The sequence below is a fragment of the Ochlerotatus camptorhynchus genome, unplaced genomic scaffold (assembly GCF_037179485.1).
Source record: "Ochlerotatus camptorhynchus isolate MF236.1 unplaced genomic scaffold, CSIRO-AGI_Acam_v1.1 ptg000216l, whole genome shotgun sequence".
Taxonomy (NCBI): Eukaryota; Metazoa; Arthropoda; class Insecta; order Diptera; family Culicidae; genus Ochlerotatus; species Ochlerotatus camptorhynchus.
Genome location: NW_027040706.1, coordinates 861596 through 882978, shown reverse-complemented (window position 1 = coordinate 882978; position 21383 = coordinate 861596). Strand labels below are relative to the sequence as shown.

The window sequence follows — 21383 nt, the reverse complement described above, 5'->3', positions numbered from 1 at the left end:
TATTAAATGAAAGTAAAACAAAATTGATAAAGTGATAATATCTCGAAACCTTCACAACGTGAAAAAGATGGATGGAAACCCGCTATCAAAATCGTTGTCATATATTTTTTTATCATTCCGAGATTTTAAATGATAATTAAAACATTACTTTTGATGATATTACTGCCTTTTCTTGTGATTTTTGTAAAAAAATATATGAATTTTTGTTGTTGTTTTCGACGCCAATTTACAAAAAAACTCAATGAAATTCTACAATTTTTTTTTCATCGAAAATTGAGATTCTTAGCTTCTTTATGGTTAATATGAAGTTTTTGTGAACTCGGAAAAATGTAGGAGCTACATGATTTCGATCAATTTTCGGTGTGTACATTATTTATAATACTTTATGGACATTTTTCCTTAAATATGAACAGTTCTCTAAAGTTTAATTGTTCTCGTATTTATTTGGCACAGCCAATGAAGCTTGCAATGAGATTTGAAAAAATTTCATTCCGGGTGGAAAGATTATGATGAGAAATTTGAATTTAATAATTTCAAAAAATGTTTCCTTCTTTTATTCTCATATAATTGTAGATTATGTATTTTGTATTATGAAGTTTTTTTGAAATAAATCAGTATTCGATCATGACGCATTTAGCCATCGGGTTTCCATCCATCTTTTTCACGTTGTGAAGGTTTTGAGATATTATTACTTTATCAACTTTTGGAAATGTTTGTTAAATGTTCAGCCAAACAGCATTCGGCCACATGACCCTCCTTGCCATGGTAGCACGATATCCCCTATCATGTGTTCTAGAGCACAAATCTCACTGTTTCGACATTACTCATGATATTTGAACTCCCTGCGGCAGCGTTCTTGTTTCAATGCTGCCTTTTTTGTGTGAACTGATATTTGTGCTCATGAAATTTCCAATTGATGATGAGATTATTTAATTAGAAATAAGGATTCCAAAACGATTCACCTTAATGCGGACCACATATAAGGAACCCGCGTATATGGAGTTCACGTAGCATATGGGATTTGGCTTAATTGTTTCCAACATATCTCGTGATCCTGGACATATAGAAGGTCACTGTCTTTTTATTGTTTCTTAAAAGAATGTAGGCACCAGAGTCGATGTTGTAATAAGAGTTCTGCCAAGAGAAAATTTTGCGAACAAGCAGAACTGTTTTTGATTTTTTTTTTCGACGGAGTAAACGGCAACCAGATTTTTTGGGTTAGCATCGGATGACTTTCATTTAGAAGTGAAAAATTTCATGTCGATAACGGAGCTTCTGGGAGACAAAAACAATTATATAACCTAAAAAATGTTCAAACAAGTGCTTGGTATAACTTATAAATACCACAATGCACTAAATAAATCGAAGGAATGTTTTCTTCTAAAATTACTAAAATATTGTCAGTAATGAATGCAAAACGTGTACTTCACTGGCTGTGGGAACAATGATGTTTATTTACTTTGCTTGTTTGGTACCCCGCTTGATAGTTCGATTGGTACTTCTGAAGCCAGAGTCTTGGCGGGACTCTTATTTTAACATTGACTCTGGTATGCACAACGCAGGGCAGTGTGCATCTGAATTTTCTGGTTTTGCTAAATCTTGAGATCCTGGCCATCTAGAAAGTTTCTGTCTTCGGCAAAATTGTTCAGGACGATGGGCAAATTATGTTGCGTGATATAAACAATGTTGCACTTGACGCCGGCCCTAAACTTAGTTTTCGAGCATAAATTACGTAGCACATAGCGAGGGGGCAGGGGTCTATCATGCGTTATTTATTCTTACATACACGGATACGAATGTTGTCCATTTAAATAAAAAATATAAATGTTTATACTCATAGACAATAGATTTAGCTGTCACTTTTCCGCAACGCGTCCGATCCGGATCTAATGTGCGTGGGCCTTGACGATGATCGACTAGTAAGAATGGAATCATTGTCTGGTGGGACCTGACCAAGCGGGAACAGTTGGCGGTGACATTGGCATAGAAGACGGTAGTTCTTTCGTTGGCCATTTCATAGGATCTGAAGTTTTTGGTAATGGCCGATGAGATCAAGAGCTGGACGGAGCGACACTGGAGCTGGTGAATAATGGACATTCACACGTTGTTACCGGGTGGGTTTTTTTCCGGAAGAATTACCATCAGTTCAGATATTCGTGTACGAAAGATAGGACGGTGAAGGACTGGTTCCTGAATACGGATGTGATTGCATCTGGATCATATGATGGAGGTAATGCGGTTAAAAGCGCATGATTGGTGATTTAACCTAATCCCGCACTTTTATTTGTTTTATCGCGCATTAAAAAATAATTTATAATAATTAATAGAAAATCATGCTAAACATATTTTTTTTTTACTTTTAAACTTGAAAATCATGATTAAATAAGCACATTTATTTTTGTTTACAAAGCTGTCAAACCAAACAAAAATATTCGCGTTGATTGTCAACCTGAATATTTCTAAAATAATCAGAAATGACTTTCAAGATAAAATACGCTTGGAATCAACCTAGATTATTTTTGTGGCCAGAACAAACTGAGTTCACGTTTATATTTACCTCAAATACTTTTATTTCGATAATATTTTTTTCTTTGGGTACCAATTACTCGTGGCGGGCTCGAGGTTAATGGGTAACAATTTAGATTGGAAGGAGCTAGGTAGGAAACTGGTTTCTGAAGCCTCCTTCAGATACTTCTCTCGGACGGTTGACCAAATCCTGGCTGGGCAGGGGCAAGTAGCACAGAAACAGGAGGATAATAAGACTGGGACACAATGGCTGGAAATTGTTTGGAAAGGAGGGGATGGTCACATCAAACTCTAACATCAGACAAACAAAGGAATTCGTAGACCGCCTGCATGTAGGGAAGATCACTGGTTCCCAATACATCTCTTATTTCACGGAAGGGTTGTCTACCTTGGGCCACAAGGGTATCCAACAGTCGTGCTCTGGAGGCGTCATTACCCAGGCAATACCAAACTGCGTGATCGATGTCATCATAACCAGTTCTGCACCTAAATATATATCTGTCAACGAGGTTTATTCTGTAGAGATGTGCGTCTAGCGAGTAGTGGTTGGACATAAGTCTTGACATCACGCGAATGAATCCCCGACTTACGTCCAGACCTTTGAACCACGCTCTCGAAGAAGCATTTGGAATAATGGATTGTAACCACCGCCCAAGAGAATTACTTGTCCAATCGGCTTACCAACTCAAAAGAGAACTCTGACGTATTAATGGGAAAAATTCATCATGTGAAATTCTTCTGCCATAAATCTCGCCTTGTTGTGCGCCCACCTTTGCGAGAGAGTCTGCCTTCTCATTGCCTGGGATTGAACAATGTGAGGGGACCCATACAAACGTAATCATATATGATCTTTCGACCAGCAAACTCATCTGCTCCCTTACCTTTGAAAGGAAATAAGACGAGTGCCTACCTTGTTTCATCGACCGAATATCCTCAATCGAACTGAGACTATCCGAGAAGATAAAGTAGTGGTCTATGGACATGTCGGAAATCAACCCCAATGCGAAGTTGATTGCTACTAGCTCAGCAACATTTACGGAAGTTTCCGAAAGGCGGTTGAGTATTCATTGAAGACGCCGAAGCCAGTGGATCCATCAATGCGTGATCCATCAGTGAAAACTCTTCTATTGCAATTGACTTGTTGGTACTTTTGAGCAAAAATACGGGGAATCGAGATAGCAATCAGACTTGTGGGGAGTTATTAGGAATGTTTTGTGGACAGGGGATCGACAACAGACCAAATCTTCACGTTGAGGCAAATCCTCTAAAAGTGTCACGAATACCAAATCCTTACGCACGACCTATTAATCGATTTCAAGGCCGCTTACGATACTACCCAAGTAACATTGTAAGTTTTATGGAGGTTTTAAAGCATGATACAAGTCTAAAACATGGTCTACAGAACCCTTATAAAACCGAAATTGTTACTTGGGTATAGACCTGAAGAGGTATGGAATATTATGGACGGTTTTTCGGGAAACTAACTAGACTTATCAAGGTTACACAAGATACAGGATACAGTGTACAGTGCTGCGAGAAAATATCGGGTACGTTATCGGAATAGTTTGAAACACGTAAAGCACTTTGACAAGGTCTGGTCTTTCCTGCCTCCTGTTCACCATTGCGCTAGAGGTTGTTATGAAACGTGTTGGATTTAACATACGGGGCATGTTTTTCAATAAATCCTGCCAGTTTATTTGCTTCGCTGACGACGTGAATAGTTTCAGAAGAACGTTTCATGCGGGGATTGAGCAGTACACCAAGGTAAAACGTGAAGCATAAATGTTGAAATAAAAGTAAGTACTTCGAAGACTAAGTATTTGTTGGCTGGAGGAACCGAGCGTGAAGGGTTGACATAGACAGAAGTGTGATAAGCGACGGAGATGAGTTTGAGATGGTGGATGAATTTGTTTACATCAGAACACTAATGGCGTCGGATAACAACTGCAGCAGAGAAATTCGGAGAGCATTACTGCCGGAAGTAGTGCTTACTACGAAATCCACAAGACCTTGAGGTCTGGTTAACTTCACCCCGTACTAAGTGTACCTGGTACAAGATGCTGATAAGACCGGTGGTTCTCTTCAGGTGGGCTCGAGACTTGGACTATTCTCGAGAAGGACCTACACACACTGGGGTTTTTCGATCGACGTGTGCTTAACCCTTTATCTGTACATCTAAAGTAAACATATCAAGAAAACTTTAACATGCAAAAATGTCAGAGAAAAAAGGCCTGGGTTCAATCCCAGTCGGCCCCGCCGGGAATTTATGAGGAATAAAATATCTGATCACGCCTTCCTTCGGAAGTAAAGCCGTTGGTTCCCGGTCCATGAGTTGATGGGTTGATATGTAGGGTCCGGAAGTGGGAGCTACCTCCCTGACGTCGGTAGCATTGGTACTCAGTACGGAAAACAAGATCGAAGGAAAACAAATCAAGGAAAAATAAAATTGCGAAAATAGCCAAGATACAGACAAAGGTTTAAGATCATCTTTGGCGGGCTATATGAGAACGGCGTATGGAGGAGATGAATGAACCACCAGCTGGCGTAAAACTATGGCGAGCCCAGTATCTTGAAGGGTACAATGGGTAAAAATGGTGTTTGCCTCAAATCCAGCCGTACATGACGCAGAAGAACACATCGCGATAGGTGGTTAGACCAAATAGAGTAATATCTAGGAAGTTTGGGACGCTCGAGAAACTGATAACAAGCAGCAAAGAGCCGAGCTAGTTGGCGGAACATTCTACAGCAGGTGAAATTATGAGGGAAGTTAGACCAGCAAAAGTAAGTAAAAAGTAAAGTAAGTACGTTAAAAAATTAAAAAATCGGCATCATTATGACGTTTTATTGGCCTTTCTTAGACTAAAGTCAGGAGAGATGGAGCATATCATGCTGAAGGCGGTGGGTTCGACTCCCTGAGGATCTGTCGAATAGGAGCAGTGTGGTCAACAAATGGCGATTGAATTTTATGCCTTGTTCACACTTTAGCTCATATAACATATTTATCGACAAAAAATGTCATGCCTATTTTAATAACAGAATCTAGCGGCGCCGGTGGTGTAGTAGTAAGCGTGATTACCTCTCACACCAGCAGGTCTGGGTTCAATCCCAGTTGGCGCCGCCGGGATGTTCTGAGGCATAAAATCTCTGATCACGCCTTCCTTTGGAAGGGAAGTAAAGCGGTTGGTCCCCGGTCCATGAGTTGATGGGTCGATAGGTAGGGTCCAGGTGTCCGAACTGCCTTCCTGGCGTCGATAGCATTGGTGCTCAGCACGGAAACCAATATCGACGGAAAACAAATTAAGGAAAAAATCTGTATGTATACAAAGTAGATCATAGAATCGGGAGAAACACTACGTGTATTTGGGATTGAACTAAATGAAAAAAAAAACAAATGTCAACAAGAACTACAATGTTGGCAATGACATATGGAAAAGTTTTGTAATAACGTTTTTAGAATTTTTTCAAACAGATTGAACCTAATTCATATGGTTGACTACAACCGCTGTATCCATTCTTGTTTCAGTACATTTTTTGTCTTTGTTTTACTCTACACATAATGAAACTCCTCGCCTCCAAATACATTTTCCATTATGCTGTGTATTCCGTCCGACCGACCGACCAGCGAGATGAAACATGTGCAACAAAATACAGATGTCAATATTGGTACAAACCAAGGAAAATGGATATTTATTTTAGGGATGCTACGAAGATGGATTTTCCGAGCGCTCTGCCAAACCGAGATACCGAGCTCGGATGTTTTGTTCGCCATTCAGTAGCAATTTACCGTCGAACGGTTTCGGAAGTCAAACGTGTGGTCCGGTGCCAGAATGTTGTCCGTTAGCAGTTTACTCAAGTGTAACGACGGTGGTCGGAAGCGCGCTGACAGTGGCGGAGGTGTCGGAGAAGGAAATCTCAGTGCAACAGCAAAATCTAGTGTTGTGAGTTCCAGTTCCGTTGCCAAATCTGGTGGATTTTGCAGTGCTCAAACCTCGAGGATACCAAAATGTGCGCGATGTCGAAATCACGGTGTGATATCAGGATTAAGAGGTCATAAGAAACACTGCACCTACAGGAACTGCAGGTGTCCAAAGTGTGAACTGATTCTATCGAGACAGAAAATCATGGCAGCTCAGGTTAGCACTAACTTCAATTCAACATATAAGTAAGATAGCTGGACTCTATATCATTAGAAATGTTGAAGTTACTATAATAATCTCCGTGGTGATAGTGGTGTAGCCAGAGAAGGGCAGGAGGGCTTCCCTGCCTTCTTTTAGCTCAGCAACTTTTTTTTTTTTAGTTTTAATTTCTTAAAAATGTTCCAGCATCAATCCAAATGTTCTATATCTCATAATTACTTTTTTATTTCAATTTCTCTGAACTACGAAATCTGGCTTAAGTTGCATAATGTTAGGCACTGATAGTTTAGTTAGGATAATTAGGCCGTTATGTTATTTTAAAGTGTGTCGAAAAGTAGCATAACAAGTTTTCGAAGGCCATTCGATCGAATGTCATTGGGTTGCTTTGGTCTTGAAACCCAAATATTGGTTTGATCTTAGATTTTGAATCGTTGTTTTTAATCCTTGAATTTACAAAATAAAATCAGTTCAGGAAAAGCATTTCGAGATCGGGGACATACAAACAAATTTATTATTGCAGAAAAAAACCTCCAAGATTCTGAAACTCATAAAAAACCACTGAAGTCACTATTTTTGAGAAAAATGGTCATTGAAGTCACTAATGTGTATAGTGGTCAATAGACTGTATTGCCTTAACATTTGTGTTTTCTGTAGCCAACTGCTCTTACATTTGTAATAGAACAAATTTGTTTACTTTTATGTATCTTATTTCAGTCATAATCTACTTACAACATCTTAAGTGTGCTGCCGGTGTTGCTTCCGTTATGTTTATTCGCGTCTACGAAGCTTCTGTAGCTCTTTACTAATATGGGAAAATCCCACAAGCAACTGTTAGTCACCGAAAAATCTCTTAATCAATCGTCCATATGAGTATACAAATTCAATGTCCACCATGTTTTGTAGACACGTATTACCATGCCTCTGGCTTGAATTCCAATTTTTATCCTATAACCAACCCCACACCTATCAATATATTGATTCAAAAGGGAATGATTGACAATAATATTGATGATGTGAATACAGAAATATTGTCAATAGTGATGTATTGACGTCAATATAGAATGTATTGACAATACGATTATTATCAATAAAATCAATCGTGTAGGTTTCACTCATGAGTTGAGATGAACACCAGGCCGCTTCTAGGAATTATGTTTGTGTTGCATAGTACTCTTAGCGGCCAGTGATCTTAGGTTTAGGGATGTAACATGACATTAAATCATCGTGGAATTGTGTGTGTGTGTGTGTTGAATCTAACCCCCACTGGCCGGCAGTGGTATTATTTTTCCCCCTGATTTGTTTTCTATACTGAGTGCCAATGCTACCGACGCCAGGGAGCCCGCATAAATGCGAACCAATACTTGACCTTACCAAAAATGGTTAAAGATTTGTTTATAATCCCTGCTAAACTTTAACTGAAATGGTTATGGAACTTTACATGAACTTTTGTGTGATAGAGTTTTAACCTTATGATTTTTTGGAAATGAACCTTACAAATAATAGGTTGTTAAGAACCATTACCATTCCAAATTCTTGTTTTCTCCATACATTTTTGGGAAAGGAATTATATTGGAACCATTTTATTGATGACTTGAGAACTTTAATGGTAATGGTTATGGTAGTCGGTAAGGTTCATGGATGGTTTTGCAACATCCGTTAACTTTATGTGGAAAATATCGCGAATTGGTTGCCTGTAAATAACTGATTACCAATTTGCGATATATTCCCCGTAAAGTTGACCGATAATACAAAACCATTAATGGGTCTTACCGACTAACATAACCATTACCATTAAAGTTCTCAAACCATAAGTAAAATGGTTCTAATATAGTCCTCTCTCCAAAAACAAACAACTTTTTTGAACGGTAATGGTTCTTAACAACCCATTATTTGTAAGGTTCACTTCCAAAGAACCATAATACATAAGGTTAAAACTTTATCACACAAACGTTCATGTAATGTTCCATAACCATTTCAGTTAAAGCAGGGATTATAAACAATTTTTAACCATTTTCGGTAAGGTTAAGTTATGGTTCGCGTTTATGCGGGGAGGCAGTTCCCACATCTGGACCCTACCTATCGACACATCAGCTCATGGACCAGGGATCAACGGCTTTACTTCCGTGATCAGAGATTTTAGAACTTCGTGGTCGTGCGGTTAGCGGCGTCACCCGTCGTTCAGGCGTATTGTGAGTGCCACGAAGTGAGGGTTCGATTCCCGCTCCAGCCGGTGGAACTTTTCGCAACCCGAAAATTTCCCTACTGGTCTACTGGGTGTTGTGTGTTGTCCATTGTCTAGTGTTAAGTATTCAGTCTGTACAACCTCTGGTTGAAGACGGTGTCAACTATCTCTTTATGCCTCAGAAAATACTGACGGCGCCGACTGGGATCTAACCCAGGTCCTTTACACGGTAACCGCAAAATACCCAATAATGACTACAAAGTAAGCATTTTCGAGGGAAACTGGGACTACCCATTAAATGAGTAAAATTTTACCCATTTATGAGTAATTACAACTACAAAAACAAGTAGTAAGTATTCATTTTTTAGTAACAAATACTCATAAATGGGTAATATTTTTACTCATTTAATGAGTAGTCCCAGTCTCCCTCGAAAATGCTTACTTTGTAGTCATTATTGGGTATTTTGCTGTTACCGTGTAGAGTGAGAGGCAGTCACGTTTACACCATAAGTGAAGCTTAACGCACACAAACTAGCGGGTGCATCGCCGTGTAAAGTTGTTTATTATCGTAGAAATAAACTAGCCTTCGGCTAAAAATCTTTATAATAAAGAAAAAAAGGGTATTTATCATTTTCCATGTATGAAACGAGATTTGTCAAAAAGAACTTGACAGCTATTTGTTGTGTATTTTCCTCGGATGTTCACTAACACGCTCTCACATATCGCACCAATACAACCGGACATGAAAATCTCTATAACAATCCTTGCTGTGATAATGGAAAGCATGTTTAGCCCGGGAGTTATAAGGTGATAGCTCTACTGCAGCTTCAGCAACCCATTTTAGAATGCCTGGTTATTCACGTCCATTCCGAGGTCAATTTCACATACAATATGCCCCGCATGTAAACAGTACTGTTATCATATGGATAATGGTACCGCAAACACACAGCCAGATTTCGGAACGTGAAGTTTCGAAATCTGGCACGTATTTAGTAGTATATGGATATAGGCCGAAAGAGCACCGGTCTGTTCAAAGAACCGAACCAGCACACGACTGAAAGTCTTGATAGTAAATAAGATAATAAATTAAACCGATTTGTTCACTCGCGGTAATTTAGACCAAGTTTTTTTTTTCTCAAACGAACACAACATTTTGAACCACACGAGAAGTTTTTCAATTGCACAGAACTTTTTGCAGCAGAACGCCAGCAACAAGAAACGAAAAAAAGACTTCTTAAAACGTGATAGATCTTAAATTACACTTATCCCCACGCGAAAACGGATATTATTTTGGCTTAGTGCAATTCAAAAATATGCGAAAACAGACGTAATCAGCGACAGCGAAAACAAAACCAATCGTTCGCGTACAGAGCCTACTGCGTTCCTACTCGAAGCGCATTATATCATCGAGAATTGATATTTAAAGTATCTCTTAAATATTCCAAGGATTTTTGCAGGATCACATTTAGCTTCTTTAATCAGGAGAACTGCTTAAACGAAATTTTAAGGGTTTCTAGGTTATATTCAAAAATATTTTAGGAGAAGTTGGAAAAATCTTTTTAGAACTTGAACATTTTTAGGGAGGTTTCAAAGTTTCTTCTTCATTGGCTTTATTACAATCATAGTACAGTCATACGGTATACCGAGTCGAGAAAATGTTTAATCCAAAAAACTCCTAGACCGGCAAATCGAACCCGGCCACCTCCAGCATGGTCTTGCTCTATAGCTGTGCCTTTACCCACTGAGCTAAGGAAGGCCCCTTAGATCAAAGGCCTTTAGATAGATAATTAGTGGATTTTCAGCTTTCAGGAGAAATTTTAGAGAACTTTTGGAAGATATCTAGTTCTATAATAATGCTTTTATACAATGTTCAAAGGCGAAGAGGCGAGACCCGAGCAAAGCTGGAAATCAAATTGAAATCAAAATTTGCTATTATGATGTAACTTATTTTGAATACTCCAGTTGATCCTATAGGATCAACTGGAGTATTCAAAATAAGTTACATCATAATAGAGACTATAGAGTTGATCTCATTTTGGTTGACTTAGCGGTTTACACAGCAAAAATGAGAGCAAACTTTTACACTGTTGAATCAAACGGACAACTAATCGTGCTTTCAATGAAATCAATCTGATTTCTGATTTTGCATTCATAGTGTTTAACTGAATACGGGCCTGGCGTAAATCATAAGCATCTATGCTTCTCATGCTGAAAGACTCATCCCGGGCAAATAACGAATGATCTAAAATGTGTTAAACAAAACAAATAAACAATAGGCGCTAGTTCAACGACAGATGAGCTTAAATTAAATTTTAAACAAGACGTTAACAGCAGAACTTCAAGTTAAGTTGCTTTCATTTAATAAGTCTTGACTGCATAATGAATGCACAATATGATATCAGACTAATTTCGTGACAATTGAAATCAAAATGAGTTGTCATTATGATAGGAACTGCAAACTTTAATATAAATTTGCTTTCATTTTGCTAACCGACTTTGCTCGAGGAAGGAATACTCCACCTAATTTAGTAAGAAAATAAATTTTCAAAACTTAAAAATGTTATGTAAGGTAAAAAATCTTAGTCCCTAAATTGAGAGATTTAATTGAAGCGAAGCATAGCATATGCGATTATACAAATCGTGAGTGGCTATTTGATGTCAGCTGATACATTTTGCAGAAAATATCGTGTGTTGTCACGAAAAAGCACATGAGATTAGTGTTTTCCCCACACATCAAAATTAGCAAAACAAGCCTCGCATTATACACCTTGCCACGTCCTCACAATTGCAAGGGATGGCAAGAAAAGTTAGTCCAACATATACTTACCTTCTTATAAGGAATCCATACTAAATACCTTCATAGATTTCACGGGAGAAGGAAATTTGTGTTAGTAGGAAATGGTGTATAGTTAGGAAGCTCGATTCGGCAATATAGAGTATATGGTAAAGTTTGTGTGGAAACATAATTACCAATCAATTTAAATTAATAAGGAAAGCTCTCACCCGAAGGATCGGTAAAAAGCATGTTTTTCCACGTTTTCGAAGTATAGGGTAATTTGCCAATTGTTGCACAGTTAAGCAAGTGCTTTTTGTTATTTCGTGGTTTTACGAGGTTGACAACGTTTTTGAAGTAGAAATTCCTCAGTAAATCTTTCAATGTGATTAATGAACCCTTTCCAGAGCTAATAAGGAGTATATATTCATAAAAGCTTTCTGTTTAATAACTTTTTTGAATGCGTCCAATTGTTGCACGCATCATTTGCATAGAAATTTTATTATTGCACACATCGTATCTAATTATTGCACACCCATAAAATATGATTAAATGCATCTTAAAATTAATGTTTTCATCAAGAAGAATAATTCAGTGTATGAAATTAATAAGACTCTATTCTCTCGAGGTTCTAGTAGAAAAAATATGAAAATATTGTTCCATGGCATGGTTCGAGTGGCAATAAACATAATTTTAAACTGATCGAATGATATGTTCCACGCCGAGTGACAAATTGGAAAAACTTGACCTTTTCCGATTTGCATAAAACTTTGTATAATTGTGTGTTATGGGCAACCATTCACATTTTTACAATAAATCGGCCAAGGTCCAGATTTTTTTTTTCAAAATGGCGTTTTTGTTATTTTTCTATAAACTGAGCACAAAAAATTGACTTCTGATTAAAATTACGTGTTAGACAAAGTTGTAGAAAAAGTAAAGTCTTTCTTGTAAAAAATAAACACTATGCGGTTTTTAGTTATTTTTTAGTATATATTCTTTATTTTCTATATTAAAAAAAAACTTACGACAAATGCAAACTTTTGAAATTTTTAAAACTAATTGACAAAAGTCGTTGAACAAAAATTTTTTAAACTTATTGCTAGCAAGCTCACATTAAACAATATTTGAGACAATCTAAATCGTTATCTGGGCAAAAATCAAATTAAAAAAGCTTGTTAACAAGAAGCTTATGTTATGAAGGCTATAAAAATTACCAAGGCCAAAAATCTTCAAATTAGTCTGATTGAATTTTATTATAAAACAGTGAAAAAGGTTATCATCCATTTAAATCCACTTTATTAATTTTGGTATATATGACGGATACGTATTTCGACTACAATGCGCAGCCTTTATCAGTGGGAATTACTTAAGGATTAACAAAATCTAACCCCCTAAAGTACTCATCCCCTAGGTAAGAATGCCAAGATCACAGGTATAAAAATGAAACTACAATATGTAGAATTGGAACCAACCAAACTAAAACAAGCCAAAGGTTTAAGTAAAGTAAAGGAGAAAAATCTATACAAATCTCTAAAACGGAAAATTTAAAATAAAATCCAAATCTTGAAATTAGTTCAGTTTTGAAGTTTATTATATTTTTTTCTGGGAATCTTGAAATTAGTTAGTAGTTTGCGATTTTTTCGTTCCTTCTTATCTATATCTTAATATTGATTTTTTTTTATGTTACCTCTCAAAAATTTCAAAGTCTTGCAATAATATAAACTTTGTTTATCTTTTTAAAAATTCCAGTTATCTCAATTATGTAGCACCGCACCCGTGAATCCCGATAAATTCTACAAGCTTGATATTTTTGTCAGGTTCAACATCAATAAAAAAGTGTTTTCTGAATCTCCCCGAATATGAAATTGAAGTACCAACATATTGACCGTTGTATAATTAGCAATGCACCCCCTCATGGAATGAGAAAGCTTTTAAATAACTATTCTATTGAACCAATGAAATGAAAATTCTGCGTAATTTCGAGTATGATTCTAAAGAGATTCCTGAAGAAATTCAAAACAAATCCTGTGAAAGGTGTCTGGCTATTTGGCCGAATGCTTGAGTAGAATTCATCCATTTTTCAACAATATTAGATTAACCCGGCGTTGTGCTTTACATCCATACCTCTAAGGCCAAATTCACGAGTTAAAATTCATCCCCAGACAAGTCACGAACGAGCCAAGAGTGTCAGCGGCGCCGGTGGTGTAGTGATAAGCGTAATTGCCTCTCACCTCAGCAGGCCTGGGTTCAATTTCAGTCGGCGACGCCGGGATGTTCTGAGGCATAACATCTCTGATCACGCCTTCCTTCGGATGGGAAGTAAAGCCGTTGGTCCCCGGTTCATGAGTTGATGGGTCGATAGGTAGGGTCCAGGTGTGGGAGCTGCCTTCCTGGCACGTCGGTAGCATTGGTGCTCAGCACGGAAAACAAGATCGACGAAAAAACAAACCAAAGGAAAAAAAAAAAAAATCAAGGAAAAAACAAAAAGCCAAGAGTGGCAAAGTGACTTTATAAAAAGAATAATAACCCTCATATAAATCACTATAAAATAACAATAAAATGCAATATATTTTGTTATTAACAATTTACCATACTGTAATTGTATTTTATTGGTCAAATGATCTTAATGTCAACACAATAGGTGTACAATACCTTCTATGTTTTCAAAATGTTCAACAATATAAAAACAATAAAATTTATTGTAATTATGTGAACTTTTTTCGAACAAAAATTGATTTTTTTATGGTTGAGATACTTAGTAACTTTAATTTGGTTTTTGTCATTGTAAAGTAAATCTTATCACAGTGCTTATTGTATGTGTCCATCACTTGGTCCAAGGGTCAAAATTTGGCATAATTCGTACGATGGCAGTTTGTAGCAAATATATTTCTATTTCGTAAATGCTTAGATGATGTATACTCATTTTAGGATGGCAAAAGTTCTATTGAATCAATGCGATGTGATACGATATCGTTTACGAATGAAATCATAGCTAATTCACGACGCTCTTCTAATGTTTGGATATTTATGAGCATACATCGAGCTGTGTAAGATGGCAAAGGAAATACCACAGACAAACAGACATAACACATTGAATATGTCTCGCTGTAAAACATCGTCGCTAAAACATTACCGCCATCTGTTGAGTACACTGTGGTGGGTAGTACGCTGAACAGATGGCGGTAGTCTGTAAACGTCAAACGCAAGGGAATTGACTATGCGCGCCACAGGTGGCGGTACTACCAACTACGATACTTTTAAATTGACCGTTAAATGCTTGTTCGATGAATAACTTGCGAGAGTTATGTCTGTTTGTCTGTGGAAATACTATCCAACTTTAATTGCGGAGTACATACAATAGAGACTGCGTTTGAATGGACTCTATTCTTTCTTCGTGTATGATTGAAAAAAATTGCAATGTACAATGTTTTGACGTAGGACTACGTCTTTCTTTACTACACTGGGGCTCTAATTAAGAAATTGAAAATGAGTAACGAAAATAAGGGGTGTTTTCAAACATATATTTCTCCAAAGCATTAATGTGAAATATGTCATGCAATATGCCATTCGATGGGGTAGTTATCTAGCAATTTTGTGGCTTATAGTACAAATAGTGAAAATAGTTAAACAACTAAGAAATTTAATTAAAATTTGTAGCATCAACATTTCCCATACATTTGCTTAGACCACAAGGTGTCTTTTCTGACAGAGACATCACATAGATGGTACTAAACGAATCAAGCCAAAGTCGCATTTCCATTCGAAATTCGGACGTGTTCATATCGTTCATCACGAAGCAGCTCCACATAGACAAAATGCGGACCGGTGGAAAGGCTCCCCGCAAGCAGCTTGCTTGCTACCAAAAGCGCTCCAGCCAGAGAAGTATTGAAGAAGCCACACCGCAACTTTTCGTTTATCACATTTTTTCAATTAAACGAAGCGGAAATAGTTAAACAATTAAGAAATTTAACGAAAAAATAGGAATATTTCGTGAATCAATCAGAAGAGCGGGTGCAAGGCAAGAATCTATATTCTCTCGCACGGTCATCACTGTCCAGCCCATGCAAAAATCGAACTCGCACTGCGCATGCTCAAACGACGGTTTCCATTTCGGAAACTCGGAGCTCGGAGTTAAGTGAACCCTACATGACTGCTTTTATTGACAATAATCTTATTGTCAATACATTCTATATTGACGTCAATACATGGGTATGGACAACTTTCTATATTCTTATTATCAATATTATTGTCACTAATTCCCCTTCGCGTCAATATATTGATACGTGTGGGGTTCGCTTAACGCTGGAATGAGAGGAAACGAAGGCTGCCAAATCGCTTCTACCGTCATTTACAACCAGACAGTTGAGCTGGTCGGTGCTAGGAGCCGACACCAATACAGGGAAGGAATCCTACAACAAGAAGTCTTATAGGGTGTCCCAGAATGTCTAAGCACGATTAATATAAAAAAAAACGATAATGTAACTCTGTTTACAGCAAATTCGATCAGTCAGCCAAGGAGTGGATTTTTGATCTCACGCTTCTCATTAGCTTCAGCACGATGCCTTTATAACAATTTTGGATACTTTCTCTCAGTCTTTCGCAAACATTGTAACGGAATCCGCTGCCTTTACATATTTCCGCAAATATGCTTTGATCAGGGCCCAAAAAGTTACGATTGGCCTAGCTTAGGGACAGTTTGGCAGAGTTATATCCGGGTACGAATTGTACCTTGTTGGCTTTATACCAGGCTATCGTGCCCTTGGAGTAATGAACCGACGCAAAATCCGGCGAAAACAGTACTGAGGCGTCGTGTTTGCGGATGATGGGTAACAGAGGCTTGATTAAACACTCACGTACGTAAACATCGGGTGTCATTGTCTCCGTTGTCACAAACGGTTTGGAAAGCATACCACACTAACAAATGGCTTGCCAAACAATAGCCTTTTTACCGAATTTTTCGGTAAAAATCGACTTATCCGCGTCGTCAACACTTCGGCCATCACGAACGGTGTTGGAAGAGTTTTGTAATCAAATTTAACGTATGATTCATCGTCCATAATTACGCACACCGATTTTCCGCACAGCAATTGGTCGTATAACTTTCGAGCCCTCGGTTTGACGGATGCAGCTTGTTTTTTACTCCGCTTTGGCTTCTTCTGCTTCTCATACGGCTTTAGACCCATTCTTGCCTTGACCCGCTGGACGTTACTCTTCGAGGATCCCACTTTTTTTGCCACGTCTCGAACCGAAGCGCTTTTCTTGCGAGTGAAAGCTTGCACGATTTTCCGATCAAGATTTCGGTCAACAGGGTTCGGTTTACGTCCAGATTTTTGCTTGTCCTGGAAAGTTGCTTCATCACCATACTTCCAAATTCATTTAGCCATAAATGATTATTTTGAATATTATCGGTCGCAGAGCCTAAAACCTCGATATTATCATCAATTCTGCAAAAGGCAGTAATCTTCCATCGTCAAGAACATGTTATCATGTCAAAATTCAAATTCATGCAGGAAGTTGGTTTATCTTTCAAATTTGCCTTAATTTTCAGCTTATTTGAGTGTAGAAGAAATGATTTTTATCAGCACTGGCAGGTATAGATGATGAATTTGAAAATTGTTAGCTGTTTGTACCTACGGGTACGAATCTAGAATTTGTTCCACGCTGATCATTGTTAACAGCAGAGGAAAAAATTACACTTGTGGTTTTCACCACAATTTGAACATTTAAATTTCTTACGATCTTGTTCGCACTGACCAGGCGGATTTGAGATTACCAACAATCAATTCGAAACTAACGATTTCAAATAAAATCACTACTTGACTAGCCTATTGGTCCCAAGCAAATCGATTAACGTACCCCATTCTAGTATAAATTCCAGTACTACACTAAGTTTGTTTTGATTCGCTATGAAAGTTTGACAGATAAAATGAGGGGTTCGTTGAGTTTCATATGTTTCGAGGAGTGCATCGATTAGCTTGGGACCGAAGATAGTACAAGAGCTGAACCAAAAAGTTGAGTTCGTTTCTTCGGGACCTTCTTGTCTTAGAGTTACCTCTATGAGATTACGCTCATGAAAATTCGATTTACTCGATCACGTTTATGGGAACTAACTCATGAATTCGAAAGAACTAGTAGTTCCATAGAGGTAACTCTAAGACCAGAAGGTCCCGAAGAAACGTGCTCAACTTTTTGGCTCAGCTCTAGTACCACAAACGAAGTGACAGACGGAGTGGATCGAAAACTTTAGTGACTAACCTGCTTTTGCAATTTTTCAGTGTACCATATAGCAACACTACTAGTGGATTGAACCTTGACTAGCCTATTGGTCGCAAGCAAATCGATTAACGGACTCCATTCTAGTCGAAATTCTAGTACTGCACTATGTTTGTTTTGATTCGATAGAAAATTTGACAGATAAAATGAGGGGTTAGTGGATTTTCATATGTTTCGAGGGGTGAATCGATTATAGCTTGCGACCCAAGCCAAAAAGTTGAGCACGTTTCCTTGGGACCTACTAGTCTTAGAATTACCTCTATAGTTTTATCATTTCAGTTTTAGGGTATTTCGGCGTATTGAAAATCCATTTTGGTGTTTTCTATCCATTGTGGCAAAGATTAGGCCATTGTTAAACTCTTTTTCTTTCAAATTAAATGATTGATTATTGCTCATTTTGATGTTTCTAAAGTCAGCTTTGACGTGTTCTGTTTTATTTTTTATTCTTATAGACACATTCTACGTGACGTTATAACAGATTTATGACAGTTTTTGTATTGTAATTGAAAAAAATCAATAGCAACATCTAAATATTATTGCAGTGCGTTAAATTAACTATAATTAACTATTGCTCAAAAAATGCTGATTTGAGTGACTTAAATGGTTAGGTGAGTAGAGTAGAGCGCTAATTAGTCGTTATGGCTTATTTCCGTTCAATCGAGCTGAAAATATCAATGATATCAATGATTTCAACGTGCAAAAATCAACGAACGAATCTATAATCAAGAAGCAGTGTTCGATTTTTTATAATATCTCAACAATTTGTGACTCTTTATCAAATCCAACAGTATGTTTGCAAAGGAACATTTGTAAGTTATCTATATTAGAATCATTCCATTTTTTGTTCATATCCATTCTTAAAAGAGAGTAAATGCAGGTTGTGCTTTATTGCACGGAAATTAGATTAAAAAGTCTAATTCAAGACCAACCATTGAAATGGCCTTAACTCCATATTTTAAACAAACCTTGTAAGGCCATTTTCTCGCGAACCGAAACCTTGATTCGTAAACTTAAACCACAATCGGGTAGAGGAGAATTTCCCCTACCTGTACATTATGTTGGTTTACCTTTGCGGACTACGGTTCGCAAGAAAATGGCTTTACAAGGTTTGTTTACAAAATGGAGTTACGGCCATTTCTATTTGTTGGTCTAGAATTGTTGAGTAGTGTAGGTTGAGAAGTGCAAACCGTTGTAACATAACGCAACATTAGTTTTCTGAAATTGATCAAACATTTTACCTCATTAAAGTCCTTCATATAACCTCATCAGAGTAACTTTTCTTACTCTCAGTATATTAATATAACAGATTCCCACAGATCTACATTCTTAATTTCGTTCCAACTTATAGGTTGCGCTCAAAAGACAACAAGCCGTCGAAGATGCCATAGCTTTGCGACTAGCGTCAACAGAAATGGGAACACAACTTGAGACACTTCCACCAGGAAAAATCTACGGTATGACGGTTACAGAACCATGTGCTTCCCCGCAACTCGGATCACCGTCGTCCATGGACATTTCATCGTCAACCTCTCCTGCAGGCAGTGAAAAGGAAACCGATTTATCGGAAAGCAGTAAACCTGCAAGTGAGTTTTTTCAAGCCATGCTCAAAACCATCGGAACCCTGTGCAGTAGACTGATGCAAAATTTGACTTTTTCGCTCCACAGTGCTTAAATGATTTCAAATCGGGTCCTGATTAGCCTCCCAAAGTTACAACTCATTTGATAAGAAACTGACATGGCACAAACCATTTGAAGTTTACATGTAAATTACTATGGGAAATCTCAACTTTTTGTTCATTGCCTTCTAGTCTTTTTCCATATTGAGCTGCGAAACAGTTCGATAGACATTATTTATTTCTCAGCTACACGGATAGAAATCTCCTTTTGGCAAATTTCCATTGCTGATTATTCATAAAATGTATAAGTCAACTAATAAGCAGACGCCTTGCAAAAAGTTAATAAAGATCATGTGTCAAATGAAATGTATAAGCGGTCACACATTCCTTTTATGCATTCTAATAGGACCTATGTGGTTTGTCTTATGGAATGTATAAGGCTGATGCTTTGGCAAAAATGTATAAGTGAAACACATGAATTAAACAATTGATTTTCGTTTCGTGTACAACTTTGCCGAAGATCGTTTCTATGTAAAACGAGACAGGAAAAAGTTATTAATTATTTCAGAGATTGGTAAACTTATGACATGATCAAGCAGCTGCTCTGTAGACAAAACTGTATTTTGCAGTGCGACATAGTAGCCCTGATTTTTTGTGGCCTATTCAATGCTCCAGAAACACCATTGTTGCCTGCTGAGCAGTTGATTGAGCATGATCATAAGACATCAGCGTATTGAACCATTGATAGCTTTCGATCCTTGCATGGTCTTCAGCAAAGTTGTAGCTGGGAAAATTTCCTACAAGTACAGTTGTTTGCTTTTGAAGCAGACCGATATGGTGAATTATTAGATAGACATGAACAAAAATCTTGGTTTTAAATACCATAGTAATTCCCATACAAACTTCAAATGGTTTGTGCCATCTCAGTTTCTCACCAAATGGGTTCAAAATATGAGAGGTGAGTCAGGATCCGATTTGGAATCGTTTAAGTATTGTGGAGCGAAAATTTCAAATTTTGCATCACTCTACTGTGCAGCCATGTTACTTTTTTCGTAACTAACCGATTATTTCCTCTTCAGATGCTACCAATAATGTGGCAGTGTCACAAAATGCTCTGGACATGTTATCTCAACTATTTCCACATCGAAAGCGATCCGTGCTTGAGTTGATTCTCAAACGTTGTGATTCGGATTTACTCAAAGCCATCGAACAGTGCAGTAAAAGTCCACCAACCAGCGCATTTAAACCTCCAGTGTCCTCAGCCTCATCATTCATTGCTCACCATCAGGTTTATAACAGTGCATTGTAATATTCACTTCGATTACCATTAATTTAATTTGTTTTATGTCTATTTTTTAGATTCCAATAACACCACCCAGCCCACCAAGTTATGCTTCACTTATTGCTTACCCAAAATGGTTGCTTCCAATGTCGATTCCGTTACCAATGGGGCACATTGCTCCAAATTTGGCCCCAAGATGTACTCTACCCAATTGTGTTATGTGTGTGCATCATCCTGTGTAAATCTTTATGAAATTGTTGACATAATTTTAATTTCATCTGTGGAATACATTTTTTTTTCCAAGTTAAATACATTCTTATTTTGAAGAAATCGAATGCCCTTCCTTCCACCAGCAGGGGAAATGGCTCAAATGTTGGTCTGGATTTGAAGAGAGGTCCATCAATAAGCAGACACGACACGGGCAAAAGTATTGACAATGATATTGATGCAAATATTGACGATGAAAATATTGATGAACATATTGACGCAAAATCTAAAAAAATATTTTTGACTCCCCTCTCCTCCTACGAGGACAAGCGTTGATATTAGGGTGGATCTAGTTTGATCTTACGATGTGTATTGAGGTCCTCAATTT

At 37.6% G+C, this 21383-nt stretch overlaps 1 protein-coding gene across 1 annotated transcript; it reads left to right on the top strand.

The window, feature by feature from the left end:
- The first annotated feature begins 6329 nt into the window (after positions 1-6329).
- Positions 6330-21030, top strand: dmrt93B (doublesex-Mab related 93B). Its single transcript, XM_065224801.1, has 4 exons — positions 6330-6659; positions 19239-19473; positions 20586-20794; positions 20866-21030. Exons 1-4 carry the CDS (start codon positions 6354-6356, stop codon positions 21028-21030), a joined length of 915 nt encoding a protein of 304 aa, XP_065080873.1. The 5' UTR covers positions 6330-6353.
- The last annotated feature ends 353 nt before the right edge of the window (positions 21031-21383 follow it).

Excerpts from the sequence above, each read along its gene's own strand:
- dmrt93B (XM_065224801.1), top strand. The coding sequence starts at position 6,354 with ATGTTGTCCGTTAGCAGTTTACTCAAGTGTAACGACGGTGGTCGGAAG. Across the intron at positions 6,660-19,238 it reads AGAAAATCATGGCAGCTCAG|GTTGCGCTCAAAAGACAACA; the intron begins GTTAGCACTAAC and ends TCCAACTTATAG. Across the intron at positions 20,795-20,865 it reads CATTCATTGCTCACCATCAG|ATTCCAATAACACCACCCAG; the intron begins GTTTATAACAGT and ends TCTATTTTTTAG.